Raw genomic sequence first — 16,661 nt, 5'->3', positions numbered from 1 at the left:
AGGGCCACCCTATGGGGCTGCGTCACCCTACGGGTCTGAGCGCCATCCCATGGGGACAGTGTCACCCTACGGAGCTGAGCATCACCCTGTGGGGCTGAGCGCCACCCCACGAGCGGAGCTATGGGGCCGAACACCGGCCCAGCATCGCCCCTATGGGGCCGGACCCCCCACCGCGCGGCCCCATCCCCGCCCCCCGGAGCCCGGCGGCCCCAGCCCGGTATGTGGGTTACGGCTCCGTTTGGCCGCCGCTCTGGGCCGCCTTTGTTCCGCGCTGGGCCGGAGCCACGGGGCGGGATGGGGGGGGGGGAGGTGTGGGGTCGGGGGGGTCACGGGGCCAAGGGGGGATGTGGGGCGGGGGGGCGATGTGGGGCGGGGGGGCGATGTGGGGCGGGGGGGCGATGTGCGGCAATGCCCCCATAGGGCGCCCCGTCCCCATCGCTCCCCCATAACCTCAGTGCCCCACATCCATCCACCCCCCCCGCTCTGCCCCGCATCCCTGCGGCCCCATAAGCAGCTTTGTGCCGGGGGGCGCCGTGCCCGCCCCCCCCCCGGCTCAGTGGGGCCCGGCGGCCTTAATCCCCCCCGGCACGCACGGATGGGGGGCACTGACCCACATCCCCCCCCGGATCGGGGCTCCGCCTCAAATCAGCGCCGGGTCCGTTGTGCCCCACCGCCCCCAAAGTGACCCCCAGCCCCTCACCCCCGGTTCTGGAGGGCGTAGGACCCCCCCACACTAAGCCGGGCAGACCCACATCACAGCTGAGGGTCTGGGGGGGGCTCTGTGTGATGAGGGGGGTCTGTATAATGGGAGGGGTCCGTATGATGGGGGGGGTCCTGTATAGTGTGTGGGGGTCCGTATAATGGGGTTGGTCCGTATAATGGGGTTGGTCTGTATAATGGGGTTGGTCCGTATAATGGGGTTGGTCCGTATGATGGGGTTGGTCTGTATAATGGGGGGGGTCCGTATAATGGGGGGGGTCCGTATAATGGGGTTGGTCTGTATAATGGGGGGGGTCTGTATAATGGGGGGTCGCCCCCTGGCAGCGCTCGGTGCCGGCTCAGCCCATTTGGGGCCGCGCTGCAGTACCCGGCACGGCCACAAGGGGGCGGCAGCCACGAGCGGATCCCGTAGAGAAAGCAGGGGATGGGGGGGGTCCCGTTGCCCCGGGGGGTCCCACGGCCACGAGTGGGGGGGTCCAACATTCCGGGGCTCCTTCCATTGCCACAGGGTCCATCGGTGCGATTTCAGCCCCCCCCCACATCCCCACGGCGACACGAAATGACACAAGAGGCAGCGGGGAGGGGTCTGCTGTATTGGGGGGCGCAGGGGGGGCGTACAGAGCACAGCGGGGGGGGGCAGCACTGCAGGGAGCGGCTGGGGGGGGGTGGGGGGGGCAGCGACCCCCAACCCCCAACAAGGAACCAGCGCTGCCCCACATGGGATCTGGGGTCACATCAGGGTGATGGGGGTCCCGCTGCCCCCCCGGGGTCACACTGTGCGTCCAGGGGTCCCATCGGCGTCCCATTGGGGTCCCATTATCGTCCCGTTGGGGTCCCATTATCATCCCATTGGGGTCCCGTTGGGGTCCGTGCCGTCCCACTGAGCTGCTCCCGTTTAAGGCACAACTGGAAAACCTGAATGGAAAAGCAGCACCGGGGGGGGCGGGCAGGGGGGTGGGGGGGGTTTGAATGGGGAAAAGGGGGGGGGGGGGACCCAGAGCTGCCCAAAAATGCCCCCAAGGGGGGGGGGGGAATGAGGACCCCCAAAAAATGGCCCCCAAAAGTGGCCCCGGGGGGGGGGGACCTGAAATCCCCCCAAAATGGCCCCCGAGGGGAGGGGGGGGGATGCAGAGCTGCCCAAAAACACCCCCAGGAAAATGGGGGGAGGAAAATGGAGCCCCAAAATGCTCCCACGGGGGGGGAGGGACAGGGAGCCCCCCCAGAACAGCCCCCAATGGGGGGGGTTCACCTGGAGACCCCCCAAAAACAGCCCCAAATGGGGGGGGGGGACCCGGAGACCCCCAAAAATACCCGCCCAGGAGGGGGGGGGGGGATCCAAAGGCACCAAAAAGGGCGGGGGGGGGGCACCCAGAGACCCTAAAATGGCTGAAACCCCCCCCCCAAAAAGCAGCTGCTGCCTCCAGCACAGCCTGAAATTCAGCCTGAAATTCAGCCTTTATTCCAGCCTTTATCTCAGCCTTTATTTCCTATATATAACAATGGATCCGGGAGCAGCAAAGCTTTAATTCATTGCTTTGTTTTTTTATGGGGGGGGGGTTAGAAATCGAGTCTCGTTTTTCCCTTCACAAAATGAGGGAATTCGGCTCCGTACAAAAATTGCCCATAGAAAAAAAGAACAAAAAAAAGCGTCTTTGGTTTGAGCTTCTTTGGGAGGAAATGAGCCCAAAATGGGGAGGGGTCCCGGCTGGGGGGGAGGGGGGGGGGCAACAGCCGGAGTGTGGGGGGGGCTGCGTTACATAATGGAACAGCCCTGAGGGGGCGGAGCCTGTGGGGAAAGGGGGAAAATAGGGGGTAAATGGGGCGGGAGGTGGGACAGCAATGGGGAAATTAATGGGGGCAGCAATGGGGACAATGGGGAAATAAATGGGGGAATAAATGGGGGCAGCAGGGGGGGATGGGGGGGCAAAAGGTGGGATAGAAGGGATGGGAGAAGGGATAGAAGGGATGGAGGGGGACGTGGGGGGACAGAGATAGGGACAGTAATAGGGACATGAATAGGGACAGTAATAGGGGCAGTAATAGGGTCAGCAGGGACAGGAGGACAGGGCAGGGGATGGGGGGCAGTGGGGGGGTGGGGGCAGGGGGCGCCGTGTCACTGGATGCTGAGGACAGACCGGCGCTCCCTGCCCCCCCCCATAACCCCCCCCCCTGTCACCAACTCCCCCCCCCAACACTCCCCCCATCACCGCCCCCTCCCATTACCACCCCCCCCCCCATTACCGCCCCCCCCCACTCCCCCCCCCTCACCTGTCTCCTGGGTCCGGCTCCCCCCATGACGTAGGAGCGGCCGAGCAGCCCCTCGCCCAGCCCCCCCCCGGCGCTGCGGTACCCGCGGCTCACGGTCACGGTGGAGCTGGACGATGACGATGACACGGCGGCGCCTTTATCCGCCGGCTGCCCGCAGCTCCCGCACAGAACCGTGCGCGAACGGAGGTTGTACTCGGCCGGGTCCGCGGAGCCGCTGCAGCCGGACTGAGGGCGGGGGTGGGGGTCAGAGGGGGGCAATGAACGGGACCCATAGCGCCCCATAACAACCCATAGCGCCCCATAACAGCCATAGTGCCCCATAACAGCCCATAGCGCCCCATAACAGCCCATAACAGCCCATAGTGCCCCATAACAACTGACAGTGCCCCATAACAGCCCATAGCGCCCCATAACAGCCCATAGTGCCCCATAACAGCCATAGTGCCCCATAACAGCCATAGTGCCCCATAACACCCCATGGCGCCCCATAACACCCATAGTGCCCCATAACACCCCATAGTGCCCATAACAGCCCATAGTGCCCCATAACACCCCATAGCGCCCCATAACAACCCATGGCGCCCCATAACACCCCATAGTGCCCCATAACAGCCCATAGCGCCCCATAACACCCCATAGTGCCCCATAACAACTGACAGTGCCCCATAACACCCCATAGCGCCCCATAACACCCCATAGCGCCCCATAACACCCCACAGTGCCCCATAACACCCCATAGTGCCCATAACACCCCATAGTGCCCCATAACACCCCATAACACCCCATAGCGCCCAGTGGTGCCCCATAACGCCCCCTAATGCCCAATAGCGCCCCCTAGTGCCCAATAATAAATACCCCACAGCGCCCCCAATCGCCCAACAGCTCCCGATAGCGCCCCCTAGTGCCCAATAATAATAAATACCCCATAGCACCCAATAGCGCCCCCCTGGTGCCCAGTAATACCCCCCATAGCTCCCAGTAGTGTCTGATAGCATCTGATAGCGCCCCACAGCAGCCGAGGGTGCCCCATAGCGCCCCATAGCGCCCAGCAGTGGCTGACGGTGCCCAGCTGTGCTCACTCACGTGGTGGTGGCGGTGATGGACGCTGACTTCATCGTCCTCCTCATCCTCATCGTCATTGATGATGACGGTGCGAACCAACTTGCGCATGGCCACCTCCTGTATGGACACCATGACATGGGGGGGGCAGGATGGGGCTGAGTGGGGTCAGGGGGGGGTCAGGGCTGGGATTGGGGCCGGGGTCAGGGCTGGGGTCAGGAGTGGGGTCAGGAGTGGGGTCAGGGGGAGGGTTGGGGTTGGAGCTGGGGTGGATACTGGGGTTGGGGTCGGGGTTGGGGCACAGTGGGGTTGGGGGTCAGGGCTGGGATGTGGTTGGGGTCAAGGTTGGGGGTCAGGATCGGGGCTGGAATTGGGGCTGATGTTGGGGTTGGGGTCAGGTTTGGGGTCAGGGTTGGGGTCAGGTTCAGGCTGTGTTCATCCCATGCCCCCCCACCTCTCCATTGGAGTTGATGAGGGCTGTGCGCAGGCTGTCCCCGGTGCCCCACGTGCTCTGAGCTTTCCACACCACGTCGCTGGGGGGGCTGTGGGTCGCGCCGGCCCCCGAGGCCCAGATCTATGGGGGGGGGGGAACAGCACGGAGCTCAGTGACGCCTTGATTGATGTGGGGGGGATGCAGAACCACATGCCCCCCCCCCCCCATCACTCACCGTGACGGCCTGACCCGCCTTCAGCGTGAACTTCGGGGGGAAGCGATAAGTGAGGGGGGGGTCGTCCCCGTTCTGACGCTTCACCTGCCAGCTGCCCAGGGACTGGTCCTGGGGGGGGGGGAATGGGATCAGCACGGCTGGGGGCTGGGGGGGCGGGACCCCCAACCATACACACCCCATCTATACACACCCCATCCATACACACCCCGTCCATACACACCCCATCCATACACACCCCATCCATACACACCCCATCCATACACACCCCATCTATACACATCCCATCCATACACACCCTGTCCATACACACACACACACACACAGAAGGAGGGACTCAATGTCCCCCCCCATCCACGGGGCTACATGGCACAGGGACCCCCCAGATATAACCCCCCCCCTCCCCACCCCACAAGGAGGAAACCAACGTCCTCATCCCACATCTGTGGGGCCAGGACCCCCCAGGGAACCCCCACCCCCCCCCCCAGACCCCCCCCCTCACCTCGTTGGATTTGTTCCTCAGCCGCACGAACCTCCCGTCCAGATCCACCTCCTCCACTCCCACTCTGCCGCTGGTTCTCGCGTGGTGGGAGAAGCTGGTTCGACCCTCGCGTCCGTCGCGTCCGTCCCCGTCCTCCAGGCGCCGCTTCTTGGCCGAACCCTGACCCGGATGGTGCAGCCCAGAACCGCGAGCGGAGCCGCGTTGGGAGGATGGACTGGGGGACAGACGGAGCCTGGGGGGGACAAAGGGGTGAGGGGGGACAGAGGGGGGAAGGGGCAGGGGAGGAGTTGGGGGGGAGGGAGGACACACAAAGAGGGGATGGAGGGAACAAAAAGGGGGTGAGGGGGGGAAAAGGTGGGGGGGGTGGAAGGGGAGGGGGGAGATAAAGGGGGGGGAGAGAGGACACAAAGAGGGGGGAGGGAAAATGGGGCAGAAGGGGGAGGACACGAGGGGGCAGAAAAAGGGGGAGGGGGGGAGAGGGGGCACAAGGAGGGAGGGGGGCACAAAGTGGGGGGGGGAAAGGGGGGATGAGGAGGGGCACAAGGAGGGGGGCATGGGAGGGGGGTTACGGGGGGGGGGTTAAAGGGACGGGGTTATAAGGATGAGGTTACATGGAGGGGGTTGTAAGGTGGGGGGTTACAGGGACAGGGTTACAAGGACGGGGTTATAAGAAGGGGGGTTACGGGGATGAGGTTATAGGGACGGGGTTAAAGGGATGGGGTTAAAGGGATGGGATTACAAGGAGGGGGTTATAAGGATGGGGTTACAGGGTTGGGGTTACAGGCTCAAGGTTACAGACGGGTCATTGCAGCCCCCCCGCACCCACCGCTCCTCCTCGCCCTCCAGCAGTTTGCGGTACGCGTTGATCTCCATGTCCAGCGCCAGTTTAATGTCCAGCAGCTCCTGATACTCGTCCAGCTGCTGCTGCATCCGCGCCCTCATCTCCGCCATCTCTCGCTCCTTGTCCGCCAGCAGCCGCCGTCCCCCCTCCCGCTCCCGGCCCAGCGCCTCCTCCAGCTCCCGCAGCTTCGCCTCCTTGGCGGCCAACTGGGGACAATGGGGAGGGGGTCAGGGGGGGACCCCAAAGGGGACAGGGGGGGGGGGAGACCCACAAGGGCTGGGGTGGGAGACCATCGGGGGGGGGGTGAGTTGGGAGGGGGTGGTGGGAGCAACCCCACAAGGGGTGTGTGTGGGGCTGGGGGTGTGTGTGGGGCTGGGGTGTGTGTGGGGCTGGGGGTGTGTGTGGGGCTGGGGGTGTTTGTGGGGCTGGGGGTGTGTGTGGGGCTGGGGGTGTTTGTGGGGCTGGGGGTATGTGTGGGGCTGGGGGTGTGTGTGGGGCTGGGGGTGTTTGTGGGGCTGGGGGTGTTTGTGGGGCTGGGGGTGTTTTGGGGCTGGGGGTGTTTGTGGGGCTGTGGTTGGGGGTCCCCGTTTGCAGCCCACCTGTTTCTGCAGCTGGCTGAGCTCCGTGCTCAGGCTGTCGAGGCGGATCCGTGTCTGGTGCAGCTCCTCGTGGGCAGCGCCCGCCATGTTGCTGTTCCGCTCCGCCGACTGCTTGGCGTTCTCCAGCTGGGACGGGGGGCAGAGCAGGGGGCAGGGTTAAGGGTTAAGGGTTAAGGTCAAGGGGGAGTGGGGGTCAGCAATAGGGGAGGGGTCTGGACTGGGGTCAGCTCAGGTCACTGTTTGGGTTGGGATCAGAGTTGGGGCAGCTCGGGGTTAAGCTGAGCCCTTCCCTGCCCTACAGCCCCATGGCCGCCCCTTTGCCCTCCCCACAGCCCCCAGAGCTCAGACATCAACCCCCAGCCCCACAAGCCCCACAGCTGTGCCCCTCTCCAGCCCCACACCCCCCATAGCTCCCTCCCCCCCCATTCCCGTCCCCCCGCTCTCACTTTGGCCCCATAAGTCTTCTCCAGCTCCTCCCTGTATTGCTGGATCTGGTTCTCGTGCTGCCTCCTCAGGTCCTGCAGCGCTTCGGCCAATTTGCTCTCGAATTCCTGCTGCCGCCCGTTGTCGATCTCAACCAGACGCGTCTCGTGGCGGCGTTTGGTCTCACGCAGCTCCTGGGGGGGGGAAAGGGGTCACTTGGGGGGCACATGGGGTCACTTGGGGGCACATGGGGTCACTTGGGGGGCACATGGGGGGCACATGGGGTCACTTGGGGGGCACATGGGGGCAGATGGGGGCAGATGGGGTCACTTGGGGGGCACAGAGAGTCACTTGGGGGGTACAAGGAGCGGCTTGGGGGGCACACAGGGTCACTTGGGGGACATAAGGAGCCACTTGGGGGGCACATGGCATCACTTGTGGGGCACAGAGAGTCACTTGTGGGGCACATGGTGCTGCTTGGGGACACATGGCATCACTTGTGGGGCACAGAGAGTCACTTGTGGGGCACATGGGGTCACTTTGGGGGCACACGGCACCACTTGTGGGTCAGCTGGAGCCCTGACCTCGCTGTAGATGTTCTTCTGGAACTCCAGCTCCTCCTTCAGCGTCTGCAGCCGGTTCTCGGCGTCCACCCTGCGCAGCATCTCGTCCTGCAGCTGCTTCTTCGCCTCCCCCAGCGCCGCCTCCAGCTGCAACGGAACCGGATCAGAACCGGGTCGGAACCGGGACCGGGACCGGGACGCTGCGGCGACACGTGCACGAAGCCCCGCCCACAACCCGAAGCCCCGCCCACAGCCACAAGCCCCGCCCACTATCACGAAGCTCCGCCCATAACCCTTTGACCACGCCCACACTCGTTTGGCCCCGCCCCCTGACCTTGGCCACGTGCCCGCGCAGCTCCCGCACTTCGTTCTCCATGTTCCTCTTCTCGCCCAGCGCGGTGCTGAGCGCGGCCTCCTTGGAGTTGAGCAGCGCCTCCAGGTCCTTGAGCCGCGTCTGCGCCGCCAGCAGATCCGCCTCTTTCTTGGCGTTCCTGGGCGGACAAACGGACCGGAACGGTCACAACGGGATCCACGATGGGGGCGGCCATGATGGCGCCCCGAGCGGAAGCGGGCGCCTCCAGACCGGAAGAGGCGGCCGCGCCGATGCCGACAGCGCCCCCTGGTGGCCGGAGGTGGCGCCGCTCCGCCCCGCCCGGCCAACGGCCCACGGCGGAGAAACCTCGCCCGGCGGTCACATAAGAACCACATAAGAGCCCCATAAGAGCACCATAACCGCCCTATAACGGCCCTATAACAGCCCTATAACCGCCCCATAACCGCCCTATAACGGCCCCATAACAGCCCCATAACCACCCTATAACAGCCCTATAAGAGCCCCATAAGAGCGCCATAACCGCCCTATAACGGCCCTATAACAGCCCCATAACGGCCCCATAACCGCCCTATAACGGTCCTACAACCGCCCCACAATAACCCTATAACCGCCCCATGACAGCCCCATAACGGCCCCATAACAGCCCTATAACAGCCCCATAACCGCCCCATAACCGCCCCCCCGCCCCTTTCCATCCCCCCGGCGTCCCCCCGTGTCCCCCCCCATCTATGTCCCCCCCCCCCCGCTGTCATCCCGGTCCCGCCCCGCGGTGGAACCCGATCCGACCCCCCCCCCCCCCCCCGCGCTATTTCGGTGCCGTCCATAAGAAGAACCGCCCGATCTCGGCCCCACGTCGCCCCCCCCCCACCCCCGTGTGTGTGTGTGTATGTGTATAACCCCCCCATGTGTATATATGTATGTGTGTATGTGTATATGTATGTGTCTATATATGTATATATACCCCCCCCCCATCCCGCCCGTCGCCCCTCGGGCTCCCCCCGCCCCCCCGCGGCCGCTGCCAATGAATCAATGAGTCACGGCGGAACAACGCGCGGGGGGGGCGGGGAACGGAGCCACGGGACGGGAACGGGGGGGGCGGGGAGAGAGGGGAGAAGGGAGAAGGGATGTATGGGATGTATGGGATATGGGATATATGGGATATATGGGATGTATGGGATATATGGGATATATGGGATATGGGATATATGGGATGTATGGGATGTATGGGATATGGGATATATGGGATATATGGGATATGGGGTATATGGGATATATGGGGTATATGGGATATGGGATAATGGATATGGGATACGGCAATGGAGGGGGACCGCGGGGCAGAGAATGGGGTGGGCAGGAAGGACCCCATTGATCATAGAATGGGACCCCATAGATGACAGAGCTGGGTCGGCGCTGGGCTCCGAGAGGGGAAAAATGAGGGGAAAAAAGGGCAAAAGGGGCCCCACGAAAGTTGGATTTTGAGCGCGGGGGGAAGAGGAGGAAAAAAAAAAGGCGGATTTGGGCCAAACGGCCCCAAAAACCGCAACGACGTAAATGGAAACTTGGAACCGGAGCCGGGAGGGGGGGGGGGGGGCAAAGGGAGCCACGAACGGACTGAGCTCAGGGAGCTGCCGATGGGAGCCCCCCAAACCCAGCCCCAAACCCAGCCCCAAACCCAGCCCCAAAACCACCCCCATCCCACCCCCATCATCCCCATCCCACCCCTCCTGGATCCCCCCCCCCGCCCCACATCCCGCCCCACATCCCGCCCCACATCCCGCCCCACATCCCCGCACCCCACGGGCGTTGCTGGGAACCCGGAGCTCCGCACCGGGAATGCGGCGGAGCCGCTCCTGGCCCGGCTGACTCAGCCCCATTAATGCTCAGTACGAAGGGACCCACAGCGGGGAAACGGGGGGAAAAGGGTCCCCAAAATGGGACCGTGATCCATGTGGGGCGGATGGGGGACAATGGGGACGGGGGGGGTGAGATATTGGGGTCAATGGGACATTGAGGTCAATGGGACATCGGGGCTGTGGGACATTGAGGTCAATGGGACATCGGGGCCATGGGATATTGGGATCAATGGGACATTGGGGCTGTGGGATATTGGGATCAATGGGACATTGGGGCTGTGGGACGTTGGGGTCCATGGGACATCAGGGCTGGGAGATGCTGAGGTCAATCAATGGGACATTGGGGTCAATGGGATGTTGGGGTTGGAGGGTGTCGGGGCTGGGGCCATTGGGGCCATTGGGGCCATTGGGGCCATTTGGGGCCATTTGGGGTTTTGTGGTTCCCCATCTCAGCCATTCCCACCCCCTGCAGCCCCCACAGCCGCCCCATAGTGGGTTCATTAGTGCTGTCCCTATGGCGGCCAAACTACATGGAGCAGAGAGCGACCAACAGCCAACAACCCACAGCCCCCCCACAACCCCCCCACAGCCCCCGCGTGACTCATCCCAGCCACACGAATGGAAATCCCAACTCACATCCCCTGCAGCAACGGGGCAGAGCAACGGGATGTGGGGCAGGGAGCCAAGATCGGGGCTGGGAACATCTGGGGTGTGGGGCAGAGCTGTGGGATTATTGGGGAGGGATGTGGGGTGTGGGTTTGGGGCAGAGCTGTGGGGTTTGGGGTGTAGGTTTGGGGTACAGCTGTGGGGTTTGGGGCTTTGGGTTTGGGGTATGGCTGTGGGATGTGGGGCAGAGCTGTGGGGTTTGGGGCCTGGAGGTGGAAGGACGGGGCTGAATCGGACCCATGGCAGCGGGGGCTGAAGGGCGGCCCTACAAACCAAGTTAATTATAAACGGAGTTAAATAAGAGTTGAGTCATGGAGAGGATGGGGGGGAGATGGGGGGGATGGAGGGAGGGATGGCTGCCATGGCACCAATGCAGCGCCCTTTGCTCGCCCCACACGCAGCCCCATAGCGCTGTGGGGTGGGTAAAGCAGGGCCGGGTTGGCAGCCCCACAGATGGTGGGTCGGTCCAAAGGTTGGCAGTGCCACAGTGAGCAAACAGGGCAGCACTGCAGCCCCATAGAGCACAACAGCCCCATAGAGCACAACAGCCCCACGGCCCCATAGAGCACAACAGCCCCATAGAGCACAACAGCCCCACAGCCCCATAGAGCACAACAGCCCCATAGAGCACAACAGCCCCACAGCCCCATAGAGCACAGCCCCACAGCTGCACGGGGCCGCCCATGGGGACCAAGTGCTGCCCCATAGCGGGGCTGTGTGGGGCAGTGGGGCCGCCCACGCCCTGTGGGGCCGTTGAAGGACTTTGTCCCCACTGTCTGCGCTGCCAACCCTCCGTCCCCACAACTGCACCTGTGGGGTGGGGGGGGGCAGGGGGGGCACCCGGCCCTAAATCCACAATGAGGGGTTTGTGTGGGGCACGGTGCACCTGTGGGGCGGGGGAGGGGCCGATGGGGGGCAGCGTGGGGGGCACCCGGCCCTATTGTGGCAATGAGGGGCCCATAGGGGAACAAACTGCACTGAGGGGGCTGGGGGGGCACACAGTGGGATGACCCCAGGACCCCCCCATACACACACAGCCATGGGGCTGCCATGGGGCTGCAGTGGGGGCTGTGGGGCTGCAGTGGGGGCTGTGGGGCTGCTATGGGGGCTGTGGGGCTGCAGTGGGGGCTGTGGGGCTGCAGTGGGGGCTGTGGGGCTGCTATGGGGGCTGTGGGGCAGGCCGGGACGCGCTGCGTTCCTGAGCGATGACTGCCACCCCACAGCTCCGCTGCCAGCGCCGCCCAGCACCGCGCACAGCCCCATCCTACAGCCGGCCCCGCTGCCAACCCCGTCCTACAGCCGGCCCAGAGCCAAAGCCGGCCCCTTCCCACAGCCGGCCCCATCCCAGCCCCATTGCCAACCCCATCCCACAGCCATCCCCATTGCCAGCCCCATCCCAGCTGTGGGGCCGGCCCCATCCCATCCCCGTCCCAAAGCACTTTCCGTTCCAGGGCCATACGGTGCCAATATGACTCTGGTGCTGCACCCACCCCAAAGCTGAGCCCATCCCAGCGCTGTCCCCACACCAGCCCCATCCGGACCCCAAACCCCCCCTGACCCCAAACCCGTCCTGGTGCCAACACTGTCCCCATCCCGATGCTGCCCCCCCCCCCCATCGCTGCTCACAGATCCCCATTATGGGGCGGCAGACGGGGCAGGGTTTCCTCCTCCCCCCATATCTGTCCCCACACACAGGACGGGTCCCCCCCCCCCCACAGCGCGGTTATGGGGTGGGGCTGTGGGTCCCTTTGTGCCCCCCCCCCCCCTTTGTCCCTATGCAAAACAGCCCTTGGGGGGTGGGGGGGGCACACACACACACACACACGGACGCTCCCAACCCCACGGATCAATGGGGCGGCCCCACAACCCCACACACACACACACACACACACACACAAAGCTGCCGGGGGGGGGGCGCCCCCCCAGACCCCTCATTAACTCCGAGGGGGGGAAGGAGGCGGCGTTTCCTCATTAGGGCGGCGCTGAGCTCTGCTGCCCGTTAATGGGGTTTAATTGGCCCCGTAATTGGGTTTGGGGACGCAGCGCCCGGCCAGGCGGCTCCGCTGGGGGCGGCCCTAAAAGGCTCCGTGGGACCCCAAAACCGCAGCATGAGGAGCCCAGAACTGCGCTATGGGGGACCCCAAAAAGAGGAATATGAGGACACCAGGGGGGCACCACCGGGACCCCAAAATCGCTTATAGGGTCTGTGAGAACGGCACGATGGGGACCCCAAAAGCTGAGCTATGGGGAACCCCCAAGGAGAGCACCATGGGCAGCCCCAAAGCAGCACAGCCGGCCCCACAGCCGCCCCATAGCACGCAGCCGCCCCACACCCCGTGCTCTGGTGGGGCCGATAACGCAGCACAACCGGCTGCGGGGCCGGAGATACCCACAGACAGCGGGACAGGAGGGACCTCCGCCCCATACATTGTTTGGGGTCCTTAAAGGACCTCAGCCCCACACTTATGGGGTCTCCTATAGGAGTTTTGGCACGTTTCCTTTTAGAAACCACAACCGCCAAATACGGCCCCGAAACCGCGACCCCAAAAGCCACAGAACCGGAACTGCCCCCCCGGGAACGTGGGATCTATGGGGCGGGTGTGGGGTCTGGGGACGGCGGAGCGTTGGGCCCATAGAATCCGTGGGGCTCCGCGTCCCGGGGGGGGGGGAACCCACGGGACCCGCAGCGGCGCCGGGACGTGGCAGCGGGGGACGCGGAGCGGGGCGGAGCGGGGGGGGGTCGAGGCGGAGCGGAGCGGAGAACTGTGGGACGGGACGGGGGGGGGCGGCAGCTCCTGCCCCACTGCGAGGATCTGTGGGGCCGGGAGCGCTGTGCCCATAGAGCCGCCCTGAGGCTCCGGCCCCACAGAGCGTCCCCACGGACGGCACAGCCCTTAGGAAACCAGCGCCCCTCGGGACCCCCCCAACACCCCGCTGTGCCCAGTGCCGTGGGGCTGGGAACGCCCCGCACAGCGGCTCTATGGGCCCCGGCCCCACTGAGAACCCAGCGCCCCACAGCCCTGCCCTATGGGGCCGCACCGCTGTCACCTTCAGGTCCCGGCCCCACGGGAACCCGCTGCCCCACGACCCACCCGACGGGTTCGGCTCCAAATGCCACCGGGCTGCGAAGCCAACGCCCTACAGCGAGTCTCTATGGGTCCCGGCCCCGCTGCGAACCCACAGCCCGCCCCACACACCTCAGCCCCATAACCCGACACCCGCCGTCCCGTCCCCACATCCAGAGCCCCAGCGCTGCGGGGTGGGAACCCAACACCCCACGGCGCGTCCCTGTGGGTCCCGGCCCCGCTGCAACGCGGCGCCCCACGGCGCACCCCATAGATTGAGACCCCAAACGTTGCGGGGCCGGGACGCCAACACCCCACAGCGCAGCGCTATGGGACGGAGCCCCATTGGAGCCCAGCGGGTCCCGCAGCCGCCCCGTCGGTCCGGCAGCATCGCAGCCCCCAGAACCCAACTCCGCCCCACACATTCGGGCTCCCAACGCCCCCGCATCGCCCCACAGCCCCCCATAACTCACCCCACATCCCCCCATCGCCCCATAGCCCCCCATTTCCCACCCCACATCCCCCCATAACTCACCCCACATCCCCCCATTTCCCACCCCACACCCCCCATCGCCCCCCACTATCCCCCATTTCCCACCTGGCCTTCAGCTCCTTGTGCTCCTCCCGCACTTTGCTCAGCTCCAGCTGCAGCCTCGCTCGCTCCTTCGCCACCGAGTCCAGCGTCTTCCTGGCGTCCGCCAGCTCGGCCTCGTAGGCGGCCTTGATGCCCGACACCTCCCGGCTCACCACCTCCTCGGACTCGGTGATGCGGAGCCGCAGCCCCGCGTTCTCCAGCTCCAGGGATCGCACCTTGTCGATGTACACGGCCAGCCGGTCGTTGAGCTCCTGCAGATCCTCCTTCTCCTGCAGCCGAGTGATGCGGGTGGGGGACAGGGGGGTCCCCTGGGCGCCGCCGCTGCGGCCGCTTCTCCTTTGGGCCGGGGTGGCCATGGCGGCTCCGTCGGCGGGTGGCACGAACGGGGCCGCGGGGCTCCGAGGTTCCGGGGGGGAGCGGGCGGAGGAGACGTCGGGGGTCAGCGGGGGGTAAAGAACAACCGGGAGCAGCGGGAGAACGGGGCGGGTCGGAGCGGCAACGAGGGGCGACCCCGGGTCACCGGGCGGCGGAGACGGGACGCGGGGGTCGCGGCGGAGGAGAGCGGGGATCCCACGGAGGAGCGCGGCGTCACGCGTGGGGTCCCACCCAGTGCCGGCACTGAGCGGCGCGGCGGAGAGCGGCGATTATACGGGGGGGGGGGGGGGGGAACCGGGGGGGGAGGACGGAGGGGCGGGGAATCCCACCCCGGGGGGCGGGGATCGCGCTGCGTCACCGCGTGGGGCCGCCGGGGGGGGGGGGGCAGCGCCCACGGCCCCGCGGTGTGAGACGGGACGGGCCCGTAACGCGCGTGGGGCGGGGGATCCACGCGAGACCACAGTGAGTCCGCACGTGGGAGGCGGTGACACAGCGACAGACCCCACGGACACGCGGGGAACCCCATAACATGGGGCAGAGGATCCAAGCGACCCCCATCTCCTGCCCGGCATCTCCCAGCATCCCACCCCACCGGCTCCCAGCACCCCCCAGTATCTCCCAGTATCTCCCAGTGCCCCCCAGCACCCCCCGCTCATTCACCCATTTCCCCCCCATCCCCCCACCTTACACCCCCCCCCCATCCCGGGCTGTTCCCGGCGGGGCGGTGGGCGGAGCGGGGAACCCCCCGTGGGTGTGGATGGACGTGGATGTGGACACGCCCCCCCACCCCACCCCCCCCCCCCCCCCCGTGACTCACGGCGGCTCCGCGGCAACGCGACCCAAACAGCGCCGCGCCCCGTGAGTCAGAGCTACCGATGGGGGATGGGATGAAATGGGATGAAATGGGATGAAATGGGATGGGGGCAGGAAAAGGGGGCGATGGGGGCGATTGGGGGGGGCGAGCTTCGAGACTCAGCGGCGGGATTGTAGGGGGAAGGGAGTGGGCTGGGGGGAAAGGTGTGGGGTGGGATATGGGTGGGATTTGGGGGCGGCTGTGGGGCACTTGGGGGCCCCCACCCTTATCCCATAACCCCAACACTGACCCTGTGACCCCGACCCTATAACCCTGACCCCAACCCTAACACTATGACCCTTCCCCTGACCCCAGCCCTATAACTCTAACCCTGACCCTATAGCTCTAACCCTAGTCCTAATCCTGACCTTAACACTGACCCTATAACCTTGATCCCATAACCCTTACCTTGACTCTGACCTTGATCCTACAACTCTAACCCTAACCTTGACCCTCACACTATAACCCCAATCCTGACCCTATAACCCCGACTCTAACCCTGACCCCAACCCCAACCAACCCTGACCTGTAACCCTACCCCTACCCGTAACCTTGGCCCTGGCCATAACCCTGACCCTACAATACAGACTCTGCTCCTCACGACTTTTCTCAATGGGGTTTTGGTGTCTGGACGTTTTCCCTGTGGGGTTTTTTGCTCCGTGTGTTTCCTCATCGGGGTTTTGGGTCTCGGGGTCTTTTTTTGGGGCCCGGTGGAGTTTTTCTCACTGTCCCTTTGGGGTTTTTCTCAGCGGCCCGAACAGGCTCCGGCTGGTGGCGGCTTTAAGCGCCGCTCCCGGTTCCGCTCCGGTCCCGGTTCCGGTCCCGGTTCCGCTCGGTTCCCACGGGCCGCTGCCGCCGCTGTTTGTTTTGCCCGTTGCCCGGAGCCGCTCCGCGGTTTCCCGTCCCTCGAAGCGACTATTTTGGGATCTGGGTTTTTTTTGCCCTGTTGTTATTGGGGGGATCCCAACGTCCGGCCGCGCTGACGCGGAGCTGACGGCAGCGATACGAGATGGGGGGGGATGGGGGGGGGATGGGGGGCGGCCCCACGGAGCGAGCGGCAGCGGCACCGCGTGGCCAACGGGAGCCGAGCGGGGAACCGGGCGGGGGCGGCTGCGCTGGGACGGCGGGTGTGAGCCCCCTCCCCACGCGCGGGGCCGCGATACCGCGATACCGGGCGCCGTGGGACCCGTCCGTGCTGCGGTACCGCGGTGCTGGGAGCCGTGGGACCAACGAAGCGGTTCCGTGACCCATAAGGTCCCGTCCAACCCAGCCCCGCTGTG

At 65.4% G+C, this 16,661-nt stretch overlaps 1 protein-coding gene across 1 annotated transcript; it reads right to left on the bottom strand.

The window, feature by feature from the left end:
* Positions 1 to 2,224: 2,224 nt before the first annotated feature.
* LMNA (lamin A/C) lies at positions 2,225 to 14,797 on the bottom strand. The gene is made up of 12 exons (XM_085534571.1): positions 14,157 to 14,797; positions 7,975 to 8,131; positions 7,662 to 7,787; positions 7,101 to 7,271; positions 6,655 to 6,780; positions 6,041 to 6,261; positions 5,215 to 5,446; positions 4,716 to 4,823; positions 4,502 to 4,621; positions 4,072 to 4,167; positions 2,989 to 3,213; positions 2,225 to 2,506 (listed from the first exon to the last, which is right to left on the bottom strand). Exons 1-12 carry the CDS (start codon positions 14,507 to 14,509, stop codon positions 2,474 to 2,476), a joined length of 1,968 nt encoding a protein of 655 aa, XP_085390697.1. The 5' UTR covers positions 14,510 to 14,797; the 3' UTR covers positions 2,225 to 2,473.
* Between the last annotated feature and the right edge of the window lie 1,864 nt (positions 14,798 to 16,661).

This window comes from Coturnix japonica, unplaced genomic scaffold (assembly GCF_054131305.1).
Source record: "Coturnix japonica strain WE unplaced genomic scaffold, WE-NBRP24 Scf088, whole genome shotgun sequence".
Classification (NCBI taxonomy): Eukaryota; Metazoa; Chordata; class Aves; order Galliformes; family Phasianidae; genus Coturnix; species Coturnix japonica.
Note: the sequence above shows the minus strand (reverse complement) of the source record. Positions and strands in the feature narration are given on the sequence as shown.